At 37.3% G+C, this 20,956-nt stretch overlaps 1 protein-coding gene across 1 annotated transcript in view; it reads left to right on the top strand.

Moving 5' to 3' along the window:
• The window catches only part of COL25A1 (collagen type XXV alpha 1 chain), a 535,414-nt gene that overhangs the window by 462,921 nt on the left and 51,537 nt on the right, over nucleotides 1-20,956 (top strand). Inside the window, exons 19-23 of the mRNA XM_053564529.1 lie at nucleotides 4,110-4,172; nucleotides 11,392-11,460; nucleotides 12,243-12,287; nucleotides 13,786-13,830; nucleotides 15,194-15,271. Of these exons, the coding sequence (XP_053420504.1) occupies nucleotides 4,110-4,172; nucleotides 11,392-11,460; nucleotides 12,243-12,287; nucleotides 13,786-13,830; nucleotides 15,194-15,271 (300 nt within the window). The remainder of the gene's footprint in view (nucleotides 1-4,109; nucleotides 4,173-11,391; nucleotides 11,461-12,242; nucleotides 12,288-13,785; nucleotides 13,831-15,193; nucleotides 15,272-20,956) is intronic.

Genomic DNA, 20,956 nt, shown 5'->3' with positions numbered 1-20,956 from the left:
TTTCTTGTGGTACATCTTATCTAAGCCACCTATCAACAATGCCAGATCTTCTATTATTTGGCACTCAGGACTCCAGCTTGTGAAGTCAGTCTTTAACATAATTCTACATTTTTGTATAGCAGTTCTTGAGCATTTTGGTCTCACAATCCCTTTACACTCTTAAAAATTAGAACTGAAAGAGCTTTTTTTTGATATTTTTATATCTGAAATTATAACAGAAAAATTTTAAATCAATTACACGTTAAATAGCATGTTTTATGAATTATGACTGTTTTTTAAATACAAGATAAAAAAAGTTAAGCAAGAAAAGTGACATTGATATACTTTTCTTCGTTTTTTTGTCAAATCTCTTTAACGTCTTCCTTACTAAAAAGCAACTGGATTCTCATATACGTTTCTGCATTCAACTTACTGCAATTTGTTGTTTGGGTTAAACTGTATGAAGAAAAACCAGCCTTATACAGATATATAATTGGATAAGGGGAGGTTATTTTAATAGCCTATTCAGATAATTACTGATATGCTTCTTTGATACTATTCCAAACTCCACAGGTGGTAGTTTCTTAAAAGTTAGGTGCAATGTGGAGTCTACAACCATGTAATGAATTTTTCATACCCTGTGCATACAAGAGGAAATGAAAGTCAAAATAAACAAACAAAAAAAATAATGCCTTTGTATTATGAAAACAGTTTGACCTTAAAGACTCCCTGAAAAGGTCCAGAGATCCCCAGAGGGCCTGGGAGTACACTTTGAGAACCTCTGGTATAAGCTTAAGAAGGTTAAGAATCAGCCCAACCAGCTCAAGAGCACAAATGGATATATCCATGACTTACATACTTCAACAATTGCTTTTGAATCCTGAGAAAAAAAGAACACAATAATTATCTCCTCCCCACCCTGCAAAATACAGAGAGGATGGAAATAAGGTCTCTAAAATGCTGGAGAGGTCTGGAAATAAATGAACATAAAACTGTCATCTCAAAGTATGCTATTTTTCTTCTTCAATTAATTGAAATAAGTATGTGGGAATGTATAGATATAGTAGATGTTTTCTCAGAGTGGCATGATCAAGTATAACTAATCATACTCAAAGCCTTGAAAATTAGCCAATATTAATAGTGCTAAAATTGTTGAGGCTGCTAAATGTGTTGCGAATAAACAAGTAAAATAAAATAATTCCCCTGAACATTCTATTTAGAAGAACTTTCTGTATGCTTGCTAAGGGGAATTTAAAGTCTCATTCTTATGGGGGAGGCTCATGGATTGACCCCATGACAGTCTGTTTCCATGTGTTCTGTTGTCCTGTTTAAACATATGTACAAAACTCTTTGGTGGGTGAGTCCCTGACTACTTCCCCCATTAGAGTGTGACTATTTTAATAATATTTTACATTTAAAAAAAGGGAGAAAAAACAGTTTTGTCTGGCTACTAGAGCCTCATTTATTTGTGTACGAATAATGCCCCTGCATGTTTCATCCTTTTATAAACTAAATACTAACCTGAATAAGAAGTGTATTTTGCAACATTTACTCTTTTTTTCAAGTTTTCTTTTATTAGTGTGTCTTAATGGTGCTTCTACTTGATTTGCTAAACAAACATGAGATAATTTTATTTCTACTTGAAGATATGAAAGCGTTTTTTTCTACCTGTAAGACTTTTAACATATTAACGTGCTTTGCATTTCCATGACACTAAATTATTACCAGTGACACACGTTGACTTTAACATAGCATTTCTCTTAAAAGTGGGGAGGGTGTATTTATTTATTTGCATACATCATTTTATTGGGAGAAATATTTTACATGTAAATAAATGTATTCCTTATAATTTTTGAGTTTATGAAACAAGTTAAACTCCTTTACTAGAAGTAAAATGGTCATCATTGATATCTCTGAATATAGTTCAGATTTTCATTTTAGACCAGCAAGAGATCCACCCAAAATTACATTTCCAGCTTGTCCTTTCCATTAGGTACAAGGGAATGGGGTAGGTACAATAGGGAATTACAGAAAGTTCACAAGCAACAAACCTAGAGCATTAGTTCCCTACTCCAACCTCTTTATTTTTCTTAAATCCATCTCATGAGCATTAGAGCTAGAGCTAGATCTGTTTGAGTTATAAATCAGTGTGATATGTATTGTGGTGGTAATAGTCTTTTGTTCCCCACCCAACACCCAAGGTTTTATGTAGCATATTTTGAAAATTCACTTGTTTAAAAACTAGTTTATGACATTTTAGAATATCTTGTAAAACATTCCTTCTCTAACTTCCTGTTCAACTCCAAGTATCATGAAACAAAGATTGAAATACTACCAACTTAGGAAAAAAATAAAATATATCAAACAACATTAAAAACTGCTCCCCAAACAATCCAAGACCTTTAGCAATGTGAACACTAGTCTCAGGTCTTTTCCAACACCAATTCTCTAACTCTTTGATTCTCTGACACCATCCTATTCTGACACTAACTACCCTGGTTGGTATCAGACTCAACAGATTTAAGGACTCAGACTCACAAGGCTGATCTCAGTTCAGGCACCAGTCACGTTAATTCAGGTTACCCACTCGGCTGCCAATTCAAGGGTACTCACAAACCAAGCTTGACAATTTGCAAGAATGACTCACAAAACTCAGAAAAATGCTGTAATTAGTATTGCAGTTGATGGTAAAGGGGTGAAAATGAACGATCAGCTAAAAAAGTACACAGTGTGAAGTCTGGAAGAGTCCCAAGCACAAGAGCCTCTGTCCCTATGGAGTTGGTACATTTTACCTTTTTGGCATATGGATGTGCTCACCAACTCAGAGCTCTCTTATCCCTATCATTTAGGGAGATTATGGAGGTTCCATTACATAGGCATGATTAAGTCATTTGCCATTGGAGAATGAACTCCATCTCCAGCCACTCTCCCCTCCCCAGAGGTTGGAAGATGAGGCAGAAAGCACCAACCCTCGTGTCAACAGTTGGCTCCTCTGCCAACCAGTTTCCATCCTGAAGCTATCTAGGGTCCTGCTAAGAGTCACTTCATTCACATAAATTCAGAGATGGCTGGAAGAGGTTGGTTATGAACAACAAAAAAATGTTTCTTAGTCCTATCACCCAGAAAATTCCCAGGCTTTTAGGAGGTTAGTGCCAGGAATTGGGGACTAAGACCAAATATAGTTTTTATTATACCAGCTAGGTCTCCTCCAGGCAGTGGAGATAAGCTTTTAGAGGTATGGCAAGGAGAGAGATTTTTCTTTTCATGCTTAATTTTCCTGAATCTCTTCCCTGCCCACATCCATGTTATCAGTTGTCTATTTTTGACTACTATGTTACCCCAAAATTTGGTGGCTTAAAACAAACATTAATCATCCTACAGTTTCTCAGAGACAGGGATCCAGACACAGCACAGAGATGGGCATCTGGCTCATTCTCCCATGAGTTTGCAGAGGCTGTCAACTGGGGCTGTGGCAGACTCTGCAAGGGTGGGTCATCTGCTCCCAAGCTCACACGTGTGGTTGTTGGCAGACCTCAGTCCTCACAATGTGGGTTTCTCCATAGGACTGCACACAACATGGCAGCTGGCCTGTCCCAAAGCAAGATATTCAATTCAGAAGGAACAAGAAAGAGCCCCCTACATGGAAGCCATAGTCTTCATAATAACATAGACCCAGAAGTGCTGTCCCATTACTTCTGCCATGTTCTGTTCATTAGATGTGAGCCAGTAAATCCAGTCCACACTCAAGGAGAAGGGATTACACAGGGGCTTAACCACCAGGAGGTGGGGTCATTGAGGCCCATCTTAAGGGCTGCCTATCACATCTACCCAAACACAATGGATCTTAAGGTGGTAAGAGGTAAGAAACACTGAATGACAGGTAAGAAAGGAGCTTGTAAAGACATTTATCTAACTTTGTCACTTTCACTATCTAATACTTCTTCAAAGTTTTGTTCAAAGTGTTTTCACTGATGCAGACCTATTCTGGTCAATTTTATAGTCAGAAGCTAGATCTCAGCCAGAAAGCTATATACAATAAAGGAAGCAAAATCCTAGGAGCAGGAAATGAGTTTAGCTTTATTTATTTACTGTCAAATGAATAATGATCTCATATGCCTATCTTTTTAAAGGGAGAACCAGGTTTCATTGGTCCTCAGGGAGAACCAGGCCTGCCAGGGTTGCCGGGAACAAAGGTAAGCAGAATCGCTTCCTTCCTTTTTTTCTGAAATTTTTGTCATATATTTTTAGTCCATTGAAAGAAACGCAAGGTAACTCAGTTATTAAGATGATCAGATAGTTTTGCCTAATAGAGAACAAAAGCTGCTTAATCTACCCATTACTGACACTTCAAATGGAAACACCATATTAAATAGAAAGTTAAGTTTCTAGAAAATTAACTCCAGAAAGCCTTATGCAAGGCAACAGGATGGTCGATATATTTGTTGTTCCAGTTGTCTCCTAAACTGGTCCTAAACTGATACGATGCTATAACCTCCTGGCCATATGAAACAGTAGAGGAATTCTGAGGAGGAGAGCTAGAACTCATTAATTCCTGCTCCTCACCAGCAATTCTAGGATATACTTGTAAATCAAATGTTATTACTATTCCCATACTTCAAAGGCAAGTACTGATGTCATATAGATTCCTGAGTGCCATGCTCTGAAAGGATCTACCCTGAATAAAGTCTGCAGAAATATTCAATAATGAAAACCATGATCTTCTGCTTGGCAACCTTAGAGAGAACGCTACAAGAAAAAATTTTATGCTGCCATGTAAAATTGTATGTTGCTGTGAATATAGTCAGGCCCATACTTCACTTTTTATCTACCCAGTAAGACATAAAAAGGTACAACTCTGATGATGGAACTTTACTCATGACAGGCTCATGAATCAAAGAAGGGGCAACATCCTATCCAACTACATTCTTTTATTTTTAAACCATAGCAGTCTTTGCCTTAATGTGTACTGCGTTTACCAGAAATAAACCAGGGATGATTTCCAAGTGTTAAAGAAATATGTTCATGGTGTGTTCTGACAGAAGAATACTCATTTCCTCTGGTCAAGTGAAAAAAACTCTAATCCTAGTAAATGGAAACTATGTATGGCCTACGGGGGACTGAAACTCAGAGGAATTATGCAAAATTGTTGTTTTCTTAAGAAATTTCTTCCTCACGTAATGAGCTGTCAGACTTATTAACAAAATATGAGGAATGCCTGTTTTAGTTTGAGCAGATTCACACAGAAATGCCTTCTGGAATAAAAAGAGAGAGAAAGCAAGGGAATGATGAGCATTCCCTATTGATATAAGAACTGTTGTATTTATTCAGGTTTGCAGCCTCAGAGCCAGGTGAGAAAAGAAGGCAGCCTTGAGGGTGAAGACAGTAATAAAGAAAGGGAGAGCTGGTCAGTGTAGAAGGAAAGCAGGCGTGGACCAGAGTCGTAAATGTTTGTGGCATTTTGTTTGCTATAGAGTTTCTGCTCTTGTGTAAGGGAAGATAGAAGACAGACAGGCAGCAGAGAATGGACTCCATCTCAAAATTTCTTTTCTTTAGTTAACTGATTGTAAACTATTCTGCAGTTTCCAAAAAAGATCGAAATGTAGAGTCAACATTAGTTCCTGTTATGAAGAACCTAGCGTTGTTCTACAGACCAAGTAGATTGTTACAAGTACATTGTTCTACAAGTACTTTTATAACAGGTACTGCTCTGAACCTCTGACAGCACAGTAAAGAATGTGCTGTACCTCTTTTGTGCTTCCACAGAAGGGATATAGGTAGGAAGTGCATTTTATTAACAGTATTTGAAGTTAACTGGCATCTGAATTGCCTGTCTTAATGAGAGTTCAGTATCATAATGGGAAAGTCATGATTATTTAAAAATCTCTTTTAGCTGAACAAAACTCCTATTTTCCAGGTATATAAACAGTCTGGATTTGCACCACTAAATTTCAGATTTAAAATACAAACTAAGACTGTTTTTTTTTTTTCTCCCAAACCAGTGAAGAGGGACCATAATTAAGAAAGACATGTAATGTAGGCTGGGCTTGGTGGCTCACGCCAATAATCCTAGCATTCTGGGAAGCCAAGATGGGTGAATTTTGTGAGCTCAGGAGTTTGAGACCAGCCTGAGCCAGAGAGAGACCCTGTCTCTAAAAATAGCTGGGCGTAATGGTGATTGCCTTTAGTCCCAGCTACTTGGGAGGCTGAGGCAAGAGGATCACTTGAGCCCAAGAGTCTGAGGTTGCTGTGAGCTGTGATACCACAGCACTTACTGAGTGTGACAAAATGAGACTCTTGTCTTTAAAAAAAAAAAAGAAAAGAAAAATATGTAATGATACCTAAAAATCTGTTTTATGTGCTGCTGTATCTTTAGTGCCTACTTCCATGCCTGGGAGGCGCCTACATGAGTGTAAAGAAATGGAGTTATGGTCAGTCAGGACATTTTAGAATACGTCTACAAAATTGTTTATTCAGTAATTCAACAAAGTTTCTTTGCCAGTTCTTTTTCTATATTTTATTTTATTTTTTTTTATTAAATCATAGCTGCGTACATTAATGTGATCATGGGGCACCATACACTGGTTTTATAGACCGTTTGACACATTTTCATCACACTGGTTAACATAGCCTTCCTGGCATTTTCTTAGTTATTGCGTTAAGACATTTATTTTTTTTTCCCTTTTGCCTCAACTTTATTTATTTTTATTTTCTTTGGAGATAGTCTCAAGCTGTCGCCTTGGGTAGAGTGCCAACATGTCATAGCTCACAGCAACCTCCAACTCTTGGGCTCAAGCAATCCTCTTGCCTCTGTTTTTTCTATTTTTAGTAGAGATGGGGTCTTGCTTTTGCTCAGGCTGGTCTTGAACTCCTGAGCTCAAGCAATCCACCAGCTTCAGCCTCTCAGAGTGTTAGGATTACAGGCATGAGCCATTGTGCCCAGCCCTTTGCCTCAACTTTAAGAGCTTTAGCTTCCTGCTCTACCTTAGCTGTCAAACCTTTTAACCACGCAGTTTCCTTTTTTTTCCCCTTGCAGAGAAGAATCTTTTCACCATCCCATTCACATGTGATATTCAGTTCTACCTCCTAGTTTTTTTGTTTTCTTTTATTGTTGGGGATTCATTATATTCTACATTTACTAAGTTTCACATATACCCTTGTAAGACCCACCACAGATGTAATCCCACCAATCACCCTCCCACTGCCCATCCTCTCCCCTCTCTCACCTCCCTCTCCCCCTTTCCCATATTCTTAGGTTATAACTGGGTTATAGCTTTCATATGAAGGCCATAAATTAGTTTCATAGTAGGGCTGAGTACATTGGATACTTTTTCTTCCATTCTTGAGATACTTTACTAAGAAGAATATGTTCCAGCTCCATCCATGTTGACATGAAAGAGGTAAAGTCTCCATCTTTCTTTAAGGCTGCATAATATTCCATGGTGTACATATACCACAATTAATCCATTCGTGGATCGATGGGCACTTGGGCTTCTTCCATGACTTAGCAATTATGAATAGGGCTGCAATAAACATTCTGGTACAAATATCTTTGTTATAATGTGATTTTTGGTCTTCTGGGTATATACCTAGTAGAGGAATTATAGGATTGAATGGCAGATCTATTTTTAGATCTGTAAGTGTTCTCCAAACATCTTTCCAAAAGGAATTTATTAACTTGCATTCCCACCAGCAGTGTAGAAGTGTTCCCTTTTCTCCACATCCACGCCACATCTCTGGTCTTGGGATTTTGTGATATGGGCTAATCTTACTGGAGTTAGGTGATATCTCAAAGTAGTTTTGATTTTCATTTCTCTGATGATTAAGGATGATGAGCATTTTTTCATATGTCTGTAGGCCGTGCGCCTGTCTTCTTCAGAGAAGTTTCTCTTCAAGTCCCTTGCCCAGCCTGCGATGGGATAACTTGTTCTTTTCTTGCTTATATGTTTGAGTTCTCTGTGGATTCTGGTTATTAAACCTTTGTCGGAGACATAACCTGCAAATATCTTCTCCCATTCTGAGGGCTGTTTGCTTACTTTACTTACTGTGTTCTTGGCTGTGCAGAAGCTTTTTAGTTTGATCAGGTCCCAGTAGTGTATTTTTGAAGCTGCTTCAATTGCCTGAGGGGTCCTCCTCATAAAATACTCACCAGGAGATGCAACAAAAACAGCCTCTGCCCTGCAGAAGCGTATAGTCTTTTATGGTTGGAGGAGAGGTACACAAAGGGATGGAAGTAAACAAATAATATAATTTCACAGAGTAATAGAGAACTAATTAGGGGCATTGTGATCAAAAATGATTCTATGTAAAGATATATAGACTCCTGTCATGAACTATAGCTAAATTTTTTTTAATGTTTTTAGTTTTTTCTAAAATAATCTTATAGCAACTGTTTTAGGATTCTTCTATAATTCTTAAGGTAAAATCTTAGAAGAAACACCAATAATGTGCATTTTTTCAAAAAATAAAAATTCCATGTACCAACAGAAGCCCTTTAGTCACTGGCAGGGGAGAAGAGGGTTTTTTTTTAACAAAAGAAAAAAAAAAGAGTCCTTTGATTTCTGGACCATCTTTTCCATGTCACATATCCAGTGAAGTCCCTGGCCTTTCTCCCAACCTGTCCATTTTCACATCCTCCTCAGTTAATGCTGAGAAACGTACTGAGACTTTCTTAGCCCTTGCCACAATCTACCCACTTCCTCTACAAAACCAGAAAGGCTTCCAAAATGAGCAAGATACAGATAAAGATCCTTGAATGTAAAGTCCTGCATTACCCAACAAGGATCCAATCCTTTTTTTTTTTTTTTTTTTATCCTTTCCATGATTAATCGGTTCCTTCAGTGAGGAGGGCACTTCTCTCATTCATAAATATGCCATCAACTGTCTGAATTTTAACTCTCTTCGATTATTAAAATTCTACTTCTTATGCAGGAAGCCATTCCCTTCCCTACGTTTAGGGAGTACAAAATGATGGCATCTTCCTAGAAGGCAATTTGGAAAGCTTAAAGTGTTCAGATGTTTTGACTGGGCCTGGTGGCTCCTGCCTGTAATCTCAGCACTTCAGGAGACCAAGAGAGGAGGATCTCTTGAAGCCAGCGGACACAGGGAGACTCTGTCTCTACAAAAAGAAATAAAATATAAAGTTTTCAAACTTTCTTTTTTGTTGAGACAAAGTCTCACTATGTTGCGCTCGGTAGAGTGCCATGGCATCACAGGTGACAGCAACCTCAAACTCTTGGGCTTAAGCAATTCTCTTGCCTTAGCCTCCCAAGTAGCTGGGGCTATAGGCACCTGCAACAATGCCCAGCTATATTTTGTTGTTGTTGTTGTTATTGTTGTTGTTGTTGTAGTTGTTGTATTGTTGTTTTTAGCAGGCCCGGGCCGGGTTCAAACTTGCCAGCCCCGGTGTATGTGGCTGGTGCCCTAGGCACTGAACTATGGGCACTAAGCTTGTTCATACTTTTTGACTCAGCAATTCTCCAACTAAGAAAACAGTATATCCTAAGAAATATATATCCTAAGAAAACAATCAGAGAGATGAAAAAACATTATATACAGAAACATTTATGCAAAAATTGAAGATTGGTCACAGTTTTAAATTACAGCTCTCTCACTTTAAAAGCTTTGTGACTTGGAGCAAGCTACCTAATGTCTCTGAGTTTTGGCTTCTTCCTCTGTGGAATATAGATAACAATGCCTTTCTTGTGCTTGCTTCGGCAGCACATATACTAAAATTGGAACAATGCCTTTCTCATTTGTCCTGAGGATTAAACAGGAGAATGTATGGAAATGTTTCATGCAGTCAGTACTTACCCATGGTGTAGTCATTGACAGCAATAATTATAAAAGCTGCTCATCCTTCAGGATATTAACTCAAGTCTCACTGCCAGGGATCCTATCCACAACATTCAGAACCCAGTAATGATCCCTCTTCTGTCACATGTTGCCTTAGTCCTTAATTCTTAACTATTTTGTTCATGTGCCTCTTGTCTAACTAGATCACTAGCTCCTTGAGGGTAAAAGCCACGTTTATATTTCATAGAGGCATGAATATAAGATGTTCCAAAGTCACCCTGATAGTCACCAAACATAAGGCAAATGGGAAAATGTAGAAATTTTACAAAGAGGTGGCCCACACATAAAGAATATTTTATAAATTTGTAATAATTTGTAATGAATATTTGGTAAATAAAGGTACTTTTAGCTATAATTTCCCATCTTCCCTATGTATGATGACTTTAGGAGCAATGTTTGAGACACCCTGTATATTAAAAAGTATGTTCACCATTGCGAATTCTTTTATGTTTGTAAAATATGAGATCAGTACTATAATTTTCTCCATTTTTATGGAAGAAACTGAGGTTTACAGAACTTAATGAATTTGCCTCAGAACGCAGAACTGGTAAATAACAGAGCCAGGATTAAAAATCAGGATGCTGGACTACAAAGTCACTTTGTCATTTCTCTTGTAAGAGATTACTTACAAAGTGGCTGTAGAATGAAAATGGGTGTCCCTTCCTATCTTAAGATACAATCATTATCTTTATCAATTCCCTCTAACGGTCTTTCTATTTATCAATATAGCTATTTGTCAGGCATTTACTAAATCATTTCCTTACCTGTAAATTGGGGAGTATAATACTATTATTAAGCACATTGAATAATTGTGGTTTTTTAGGATTCTCCAGAGAGACAGAATCAATAAAAAAAAATGTATATATACAGAGAGAACTGAGAGAGGATTTATGAGCAGAATGAGCCCACAGATTATGGAGGCTAAGAAGTCCCACTGTATGTTGTCAGCAAGCTGGAAACTCTGGGATGCCAGTACTAAGACTCAGTACAAGTTCCAGAGCTTCAGATCCAAGAAAACCAATAGGGAAACTCTCAGTCTGAGGCTAAAGCCACAAGACCCTTCTGGGGGTGGGTGGGTGGGAGGAGCCTACTAGTCCAAAGGCCAGAGAACCTGGAGTTCTGATGTCCAAGGGCAAGAGACGAAGGATGCCTCAGCTCCAGAAGAGAGAGACAGAATTTGCCTCCCCTCTGCCTTTTCCATCTGGGTCCCCAGCCAATTTGATGGTACCTGCCCACATTGAAGGTTGATCTTCCCACTCAGTCCACTGACTCACACACCACTCTCCTCTGGAAACACCTTCATAGACATACCCAGAAATAATGCTTTACCAGCTTTCCATGTGACCCTTCACGTTCTCAAGTTGACACCTAAAATTAACCATCCGGAATTGTTTTGATTATTAAATGAGATAAATTCATGTTAAGAGATTAATACAGTTCTGAGTACTTGGTAAATAAAAAATAAGTCCTTGCTTTCTTTGATTTCATTCAACTTATTTATTAATCGCCAAATACCAGCCTGGGGCACCTGCTATTTACTTGATTTGCAATTTATGACAGGGTGAACGTGGGGAGGCAGGGCCTCCTGGAAGAGGTGAGCGAGGGGAGCCTGGAGTTCCTGGACCAAAGGTCAGTTATTCTTACACTGGAAAACAGCATTCTTTGACTTGGAAATGTGTGCATAAAATTTCTCAACAGGTATTAAAACAGCCCAAATAAAAAACAGTTCATTGAAACTCACACCGATTGGTTCTTTTTCAAAAGTGATTTTCCAATTCAACTTACCCTGTTTACCTTACTCTGTTCAGTGAGCAAATTTAATAACACATCCAGATGTAAAGAGAAAAGTGCTATTATGTTAGCACATTATCAGTGAGTGTTTAAACTTGCTGAGAAAATCTCTGTCGATAAGTGCTGTGTTTGTTTCTATGGTAACTTAATGGACTGTAACACCTTAAAAATATTAGCACTAAGGATTTATTTGACTGTTCAACCTTTGTTCATCTAAACTTCTGGCAAACTAATGTGGTCACACTTTATTTTAATAACCCATCCTAAAGACAGAGGAAACAACATACTCTCTGATGAAAAGGAAATTTATGCAAACACTGCTGAGCCTAATGAGAATTATTCCCAGAACTCTTCCTACCCACTGATGGGAGGGAAGTCTTCAATAATAATGGAATGGAGGTTGGGGAGACCAGAGAATAGTCTACCGTTATGGTGATGGTACTTAAGTTTAGTGTTATAATAACCAACATTAGATAGAGCCGTATACTGAGGCTGTTAAAAACAGTTAAAATAAAGTGTTTCCATTTTCTTCATTATTCTGATTTACTGCTAATTTCTCTTTTCTCTTCTTATCTCCTCTGCCATTTTCTCTTTTTCATCTTCATATTCTCCTACAATAGGGGAAGCCAGGTGAATCAGGAGCTAGAGGCCCAAAGGGGTCAAAGGTTAGTAACCATTTTAATGTAATATGAGGCCTTTTTCCACAGAAAATTATATTTTAGATTAAAACCACCCTTGGGTTGTAATAATTTCATCCCTATGATGATATCTCAAAACAATTGGTGTGTTTCATTTTGTGTGTTTGTTTTGTTTTTGTATATACTGGTGCCTCAAACTACTCTTTTAAAAGGAGTTGCATTTCCTGTTTTATAATAGCTTCATTGGAAAAAAATTAAGAACTTTACTTAATTTAAATTATGTATTATATAATCTTATTTTTCACCCCCTAACTATCTTTGTGGTAAATGTTCAAATTATACTTTGCTTTTAGTTTAGTAGACTCCCAAAAGGGCATTAAAGTTTTGCCACCAATTGAAATTCTTCCCATTATCATGTTCTTTTTATTGTCTGTAATACTGCATATACTATCAGCAGAATCATGTTATTTAAAATGCCATCAACTAATAACATGGAAAAATGGGTGCAAAATTAAGAAAACAGAGAGCAGAAATTATTAATGTTCTATTCATAGCAAATTTAATTATTATAGTCAATGCACTTAGCATTGTGTGGATAGGAAAAATTATAATCCTTTTTCCTGTTTATCCTCATTGGTCCTTACCCAGCTTATCTGAGTATATAGAAAGACATATAAAAATGCTTTGAAGTTTATATAGGAACAAGCCTCTATATATTTAAGGCTGTTCATAAAGAACCTTTAAATCTACACGGGTTCAAATTTCTTCTCCAAAGTTTCAGTTTACACTTCTGAGAATTTTGAGGGCTTAGACTATTCCTGTTGTCTCTACTGATGCCGTAATTACACCATAATTAAAACTTCAGATATTTTCATATTGCACTGGGGGGGCTGGAAAAAGAGAAAGAGAGAGCTGGGTTTGCCCTGGCTATGACCTTCAGCCCTGCCAACCTGGTCCACCTGGCTGCTGTCCACTTCAGCACTGTCTGCGTGTTAAAATGCCTCCACTGGCAACCAACTTTTCCTTAGATCTCTATCATCTGAGGGAGGCCTGACCTGTGACCCTTCTCTTCTAATTATGCTTAGAATGAGCTCTGCTTTCCTTCCCTGTCCCAATTATCTATACTTCTCTTCAGAGGACAGACAGCACAATTGCTTGGCTCTCTGTCCCTTTGCCCCAAATCTCTTCAAATAAAAGGAAGAACATGATTTGATTGAAAGGTAAAAGCTTTCTGTGGGTGCCATAGAAACCATTTACTTCGCTTTTGCAGATCCCACCTAGTGAGAGTTACTATGTATTTTTGTTCCGAGATACTCTATTATGTGAAAAAGGAATTTTAATTTCCTTCCAGCTTCATCTTAAATAAGCATTTGCCATTTGGTAGTGGTTACTATTGTTTTCCTCTTCAGAAGTTCACATTAAAAGTGAACTTTGTAAAAGGTACAAATACATCGTTAGACTTGAGAGATTTCTAGACTGTTGGCACCACCAATAATTAAGGTTTTCTTTTTTTCACTGGGAAAAGGGTGATCGTGGAGACAAAGGGGACTCTGGAGCTCTGGGACCGAGGGTGAGTGTGCCTCTCATCTAAACTTTGCCCCCTACAAGCTCAGATTTGAAGTAGTGTCTGTGTGTCTTTTCACAAGGCATCTGGACTAATAATACCCAATCACAGCATTGGAGGTAGACTACTATAATTATTCCTGTTATTCCCTCTCCTTATTATTTTTTATTTTAGTCATCAGGAGCAGTGAGTGTGGGTATTCTAACACATAAAATGAGTTTCCTTTGGAAGAAAGTCTAAAGAACTTTTCCTATCCACTTTCTCTCTGTTCAATGAGCAATGGCAAGTCCATAGCCATCCAGCTAATAGAATTTTCCATTTTTCACTTAACCCAATTATAAAGAAAGCAATAATCCATATGTTTAGAGCCTTTTTAAAAAAGGAAGGGAATTAGGACATGACTAATAGAAATTAAGTAGCAGATCTAATGAGTAGGGTAGAAGTCTTAAAAAGATATATACTCTCCTTTCTGCTGCCTGTTTGATTTAATTTTCACAACATTTCTGTTGAGAAGCATTTCCACAGAACAGTGTTCTTTTTAAATAATGAGGAAGCAATCTATGAGATATGGATAAGTAAGAAAAGTTTAGGGGTTATTTTAATAAATATGGAGAAAGCCAGTAAAATTTTGCATATTATGTCAAATATAGGCTATATATTTACCTATATTTTATAATTTTCAGAAAACAGTTTCAAAGATTAAATCATGTCTTGGCTGGGCATAGAGGTTCATGCCTATAATCTCATCACTTTGGGAGGCTGAAATGAGAGGATTGCTTGAGTTCAGGAGTTCAAGACCAGCCTAGACAACATAGTGACAGACTTGTCTCTTAAAAGTTCTATCATTTTGGCTCTGCTCCCAAAGCTCAAGCGGCTAAGGCGCCAGCCATCTACACCAGAGCTGGTGGGTTTGAATCCAGCCTGGACCTGCCAAACAACAATGACAACTACAACAAAAAAATAGCCAGGTGTTGTGGCGGGCGCACATAGTCCCAGCTACTCCAGGCCTGAGGCAAGCGAATCGCTTAAGCCCAGGAGTTGGAGGTTGCCGTGAGCTCTGATGCCACAGCACTCTACCCAGGGTGATAGCTTGAGGCTCTGCCTCAAAAAAAAAAAAAAGTTCTATCATTTTGAAAATCAGATCTCATATCTTCAACCTACAAGAGGCAAGAAGTTAGAAGTAATTTGCCTTTTCCAAAATAAGGACAAAATTGTGACATATTTATTTATTTATTCTAAAGTACAGTTGGGCCTTAGTAGAGGAGTAATATCAAAGAGAGCTGCAAGTTGCTGTTTTTGCTTCTGCCACAGTCCACTCTATATGCTAGTATATCTCCCATGATTTTCCCTGGGTGGTTTTTTGTTGCAGGGTCCACCTGGTCAAAAAGGAGATCAAGGAGCCACCGAGATCATAGACTACAATGGCAACCTCCATGAAGCCTTACAGGTAAGTGACTGCTCCCCGCCCTCACATGCAGACAGGACACTGATGAGCTTCCACATCCCCTGGCTCAGGGGACTCCGCTGCTCAAAGCACCCTTCTCCCTGCTCTCCTGAACCCATGTCCTTCTCTCTGCCCCAGTTCATCTTCCTTGTTTTGTAGCATTTTGTAATCCCTTCTTTTCTTTCCCTTCTACCTTTGACTATATTTAAGTTTTTACCAGGTGTGAATCTTGTGCCAGTTGGACCAACCTTTGCCTCCTTGCTGAAAGAGGGAGTTCAGCTGTGGAGCTGCAGCTGGCTGGGTTCAAATGTCAGTTTTCTTGCTTATCGAATGTGTGACCTAAGGCAAGTTATTTCACTTCTGTGTGCCTCAGTTTTCCTATCTGCAAAATGAGGATAGTAGCAGTCAGTGTCTGCCTTGCAGGGTTGTTGAGAGGACCAAATGGCGAAATACATATTACACACTTAGAACCTTGTTGCCACACAGCAAGCTCTCTCTATTTCTTATTGCTACTGCCCTTCAATTCTTTTCCTTCCTTTAAGTAAAAAATAGACTATGTGGCTTGTTTCCATCACCTTTGCTTCCTGTTCATCCTTTTCATGTTTAGACTATTGCACTCTAGTCTCTATCATCATTCTGGGGCAATGTCTCTTCCAAAAGTCAACACTAACTCTGTGTCAAGCCCATTATTCTCATCACCTTTGCTTTTCTGTGATATTGATACCAAACCACCATCATTTTGAAATGTTCTTTTCTTGGCATATTCATCCTTCTGTGTTCTTCCACGTTAGAGTTCTGGATTATTTCGCTTCCTGCTCTATTCTGTGTAGGCCTTCATGTGTCTAAGAATACTTTCACTCTGGAAGCTCCATTTCCTACTAACTTCCACACATACATGAAGTTAGACCGATTACCTCTCCCACCTACCAAATGATTTCCTTTCTTAACAGACTAGTTTCTGTTACTGACACCATGAGTCTTTGAATTTGGGGGGATAGAAACTTTAGAGACATTTAAAAACTATTTTTAGTTATATATTTATTCAGTTTTACCAGGTGCTGCTATGTCCTTTTCAAAGTGTCTCTTGAGGCTTCCTATTCTTCATTTCCAAAAGGTCCATATCCTATTTACTTTAGGATACCTATTAGGTATACATTTATACCTAATGTAATTCTTCTTCCCATAATGTCTCCCAGACTTTCTCATCCATCTTGTGTATCATTCCAAGGTTAATTTCAATAATTTCTCTCTGCTTTGAGGGCTCTAATTGGCTCAGAAATCTAAGTGACCTTTCACTGCTTATTTGATTGAACTCAACCGTCTCCATTTTAAGACTGTAATCTTGCCCTTCCTATGATGAACCTTTTATTTCTCCACAGCATAGTGTTTTCCCCTATGTGACCATTCTTACCCAGTCACACAAATATACTTTTCAACTGGGTTCATTCCATTCTTTTTTTTGAACTATTTTCATCACACTGGTTAACATAGCCTTCATGGCATTTTCTTAGTTATTGTGTTAAGACATTTATATTCTACATTTAGTAAGTTTCACATGTACCCTTGTAAGCATCCACTCTTTTTTCCTTTCTTTTCCATCTAAATCCTATTCTACTATCTACTGTTGCCACCCAGGTGAGTTCCACCTCTTAATCCTGTACATGTTAGTAGTCAGGGCACAGTAGTTTATCATCCATACTTGAATTTAGTCTTGCCTCTTACCAGATTGTAAATTTCTTGGTGACAGAAAATGCATTCTACTTACATTGTCTGGGCATGTAAATATTAAAAATTATTGGTTGAATAAACATGGTTAATTCACATGTATAAGCCATTTTTTTTTTTTTTGAGATAGAGTCTTACTTTGTCACCCTCAATAAGTGCTGTGGCATCATAGCTCACAGCAACCTCCAACTCTTGGGCTCAAGCAGTTCTCTTGCCTCAGTCTCCCAAGAAGCTGGGACTACCTGGCTATTTTTTCTAGATGAGGTCTTGCTTTGGCTCAGGCTGGTCTCAAACCCATGAGCTCGGACAATCCACCTGCCTTGGCCTCCCAAGTGCTAGGGTTATAGGTATGAGCCACCGCGCCCGGCCATATTACAAGCCATTGCTTTGTTTGAAAACCAAATTAGTTGTTTGAAATATTTCTCTACTATTTTGTACCTATTTGAATCGTTTTTCCATCTTCATGATTTCACTGGCATGATCTAATTATGGGAGATATATACCTCTATGGGTCCTTTGCTACAATTAGTTATTTTAACTAGTATTTCTTAAATGGTTTTTGCAAAATCTGTTTTCAGTTCAGCCTATTTTTCTGATCTGGTTTTTGCAAAATCTGTTTTTAGTTCAGCCTATTTTTCTGATCTTTTCATTCTTTATCTTCTGGTAAAATACAAACAAAAGCATGTTTACTGGTTGGAGAATTGTTGGCTGTACGGTATATCTAGTCAACATCTTAAGTTATGTTCCTTAGTATAAGTAGACCAGCATAAGTACACCACAGCCTCTGGATAATTTTTTTATTATTATTAAATCATAGCTGTGTATATTAATGCGATCATGGGGCACCATACACTGGTTTTGTAAACAGTTTGACACATTTTCATCACACTGGTTAACATAGCCTTTCTGGCATTTTCTTATTGCGTTAAGACATTTATATTCTACATTTACTAAGTTTCACATGTACCCTTGTAAAATGCACCACAGGTGTAATCCCACCAATCGCCCTCCCTTCACCCATCCTCCCCCTTTCCCATATTCTTAGGTTATAACTGGGTTATAGCTTTCATATGAAAGCCATAAATTAGTTTCATAGTAGGGCTGAGTACATTGGATACTTTTTCTTCCATTCTTGAGATACTTTACTAAGAAGAATATGTTCCAGCTCCATCCATGTTGACATGAAAGAGGTAAAGTCTCCTTCTTTCTTTAAGGCTTCATAATATTCCATGTGTACATATACCACAATTTATTAATCCATTCGTGGATCGATGGGCACTTGGGCTTCTTCCATGACTTAGCAATTATGAATTAGGCTGCAATAAACATTCTGGTACAAATATCTTTGTTATGATGTGATTTTTGGTCTTCTGGATATATGCCCAGTAGAGGGATTACAGGATTGAATGGCAGATCTATTTTTAGATCTCTAAGTGTTCTCCATACATCTTTCCAAAAGGAATGTATTAATTTGCATTCCCACCAGCGGTGTAGAAGTGTTCCCTTTTCTCCACATCCACGCCAACATCTCTAATCTTGGGATTTTGTGATTTGCAGCTTCTGGATTATTATAAAGTTCTATAGCCAGTTTTCTAAATAGTTCCCTTTTCCATGGGTTGATAACTATATGTGGAGAAAAAAAGAGATAGAGACAAAGTTTTGGTGTGCTTACTATGTTTTAAAGTTCTTATAAAATAGTAGATGGACACTTTTTAAGAACTTAATTTGTTAGCAGTATTGTAAATGTCCGTTAAACAGGGACATTTCAGTAGCATCATAATTCTTGCTACCACCTTTAAGAGCTGCCTAGTCTCTTATCTTCCAAAAACTTCTCCAAAATTATTGGCTATTTTCTGCAACAGTATGAATGGGTTTTTAAAGCATTCTTTGCATGAACAGTATCTAGCATGAAGCAAGCTATTTTAGCCTAAAATGGAAATATCTGTTTCAATCTCCCAGCTACTACTAACTAGCTGAGTCATTTTGGAGATCACTTAATATATCTAGGTTTCAGTGATCTTATCGGCAAAATGAAGATGTTATTGGAATAAATTTTTCTATGAGTCTGTGGAATGTAACATTATTCCCAGGGCTATTTTGGGGAGCTTCTGAACACTTTTATAGATGTGTCTGAAAGCAGTATACTTTAAAAAAAAATATGATACATCTTGATATGAAAAGATATGTATCTCAGTTTCTTTTTCTTATCTTGAGTTCTGTATGACTATAAAGCAGTCAATATCCATCGGAGTCAACTAGCTCAGGCTAATGTCCCAACCTAAAGACTTATTATTTTTGTGGGGTTGTTAGAATAACTATATGCTGTGCTTATAAATAGCATATAGTTATTTTTTTAATTCAAAACTATTTATTGGCTTTCTTGTATAGTGTTCTAGTAGATTAAGAGTCCCTAATAATATCAATTAAGTTAGATTGAGAAGAGGTGGTAAACATAATTCTTTTGATGTATAGTTATAATTTCACAGATTTCATTTCATTATTGCCTCTTTGAAACAATCTGCCAAAAAAAAAAGAAAAAGAAAACACCTCGGATAAATTAGATAAATAGGAGTATATTACGGTTATAATCAGACCACATTAGAAATATAAAACTTTACTGTTGCCTCTATTGAAAATTGTTGTTTACACAAGCATTACCATAAGCTATTTATTTTTATTTAAGGTGTTTAAATTTCCACAATTAGCAGTAAAGCCTGTTTCCTAACTCAAACTTTTAAAAATTCTCATCACCATTTAACTTAACCTGTTACATAGGATAAATCATGGATAATTTTAAGCTTGCATCATTGTAAGAAAGGACAGAAAATAACCTTGAATTCTAAAGAGATTCCTATGGTCATCTCAGGGAATAAATCACACAGCAGCCTCTGAGACTTTACCCAATTTACAGTTGCTCTAGTTCACACCTCCCGTTTCACATCACGTCTCACTAGAGAATGGCACGTCTTTCTCTATCGCTACCAAAAATTCTGGTTTTTAAATCATTACTGCAGTTCAAGAGGAAACCCTGCTGAGTTTATGTAGCTTTAACTTAGAGGGGCCACATACATGAAATCCAGAGTGAGCCGACGTCTTTAGGACTTCTCTGTGTGTCCGCACTCCGACGCTTCCAGATGGTGGTCAGAACCATAGCAAAATAACTAAGAAAATGCTACAAAAGCTATGTTAGCTAATGTGATGAAAATGTGTCAAACGATCTATGAACCAAGTGTATGGTGCCCCACGATCATACTAATGTACACAGCTATGGTTTAATAAAAATAAATAAATAAATAAAAAAACCTACGGGTTTAAAACAAAAACAAAAGCAAAAAAAAAGAACCATGTCTGTGTGAAGTCAGCTTGCTGCCATTTGTTCTTCTGTTAACTGGATGGGACGCCACACAATTTTCAGGTCTTATAAACATAGTTATTTAACAAAATCATTTAAAACCTATCTGTTCATTGAGTTACTGTTAACAACATGTTTTTACTATGCAGCTTAATAGAAAACATTACAAACTAGTTTGTGTTCAGGCAAAAAAATGAATTGGCACATGGTAGAAAAACTTCACAGTTCAAATTTTAAACTCCCTTTCCTCTCTAAGGTTTTATGATTCTGTTTTCTAGGTTGAAAGTAATATATAATCAGAAGGCAATGATAAAAAAATTACTTATACTCTATAATTTTCAAATAGCCTTGTTTAAATGACTCATCTACATTATAAGAGTGGAAAAGTAGTTTTCTCATAACTATAAATCCAATTCTTGTTCAAGGTGAATCCCTGAAGAATAAAGTGTAACCATGCCTTATGTTTCATAGATCTGAGGGTATAAAATTCTAGGCCCTCCTTTTTTTTATACCTTGTCCTCAGTTTGTGGCTATTTTGCTTTTTATCTTAGATGCACTGATTTTTTTTCCTATTATGTTTTCTCTGAAGCTATAATGACCATGACTGATTT

The sequence above is a fragment of the Nycticebus coucang genome, chromosome 1 (assembly GCF_027406575.1).
Source record: "Nycticebus coucang isolate mNycCou1 chromosome 1, mNycCou1.pri, whole genome shotgun sequence".
In the NCBI taxonomy this organism is placed as follows: domain Eukaryota; kingdom Metazoa; phylum Chordata; class Mammalia; order Primates; family Lorisidae; genus Nycticebus; species Nycticebus coucang.
Note: the sequence above shows the minus strand (reverse complement) of the source record. Positions and strands in the feature narration are given on the sequence as shown.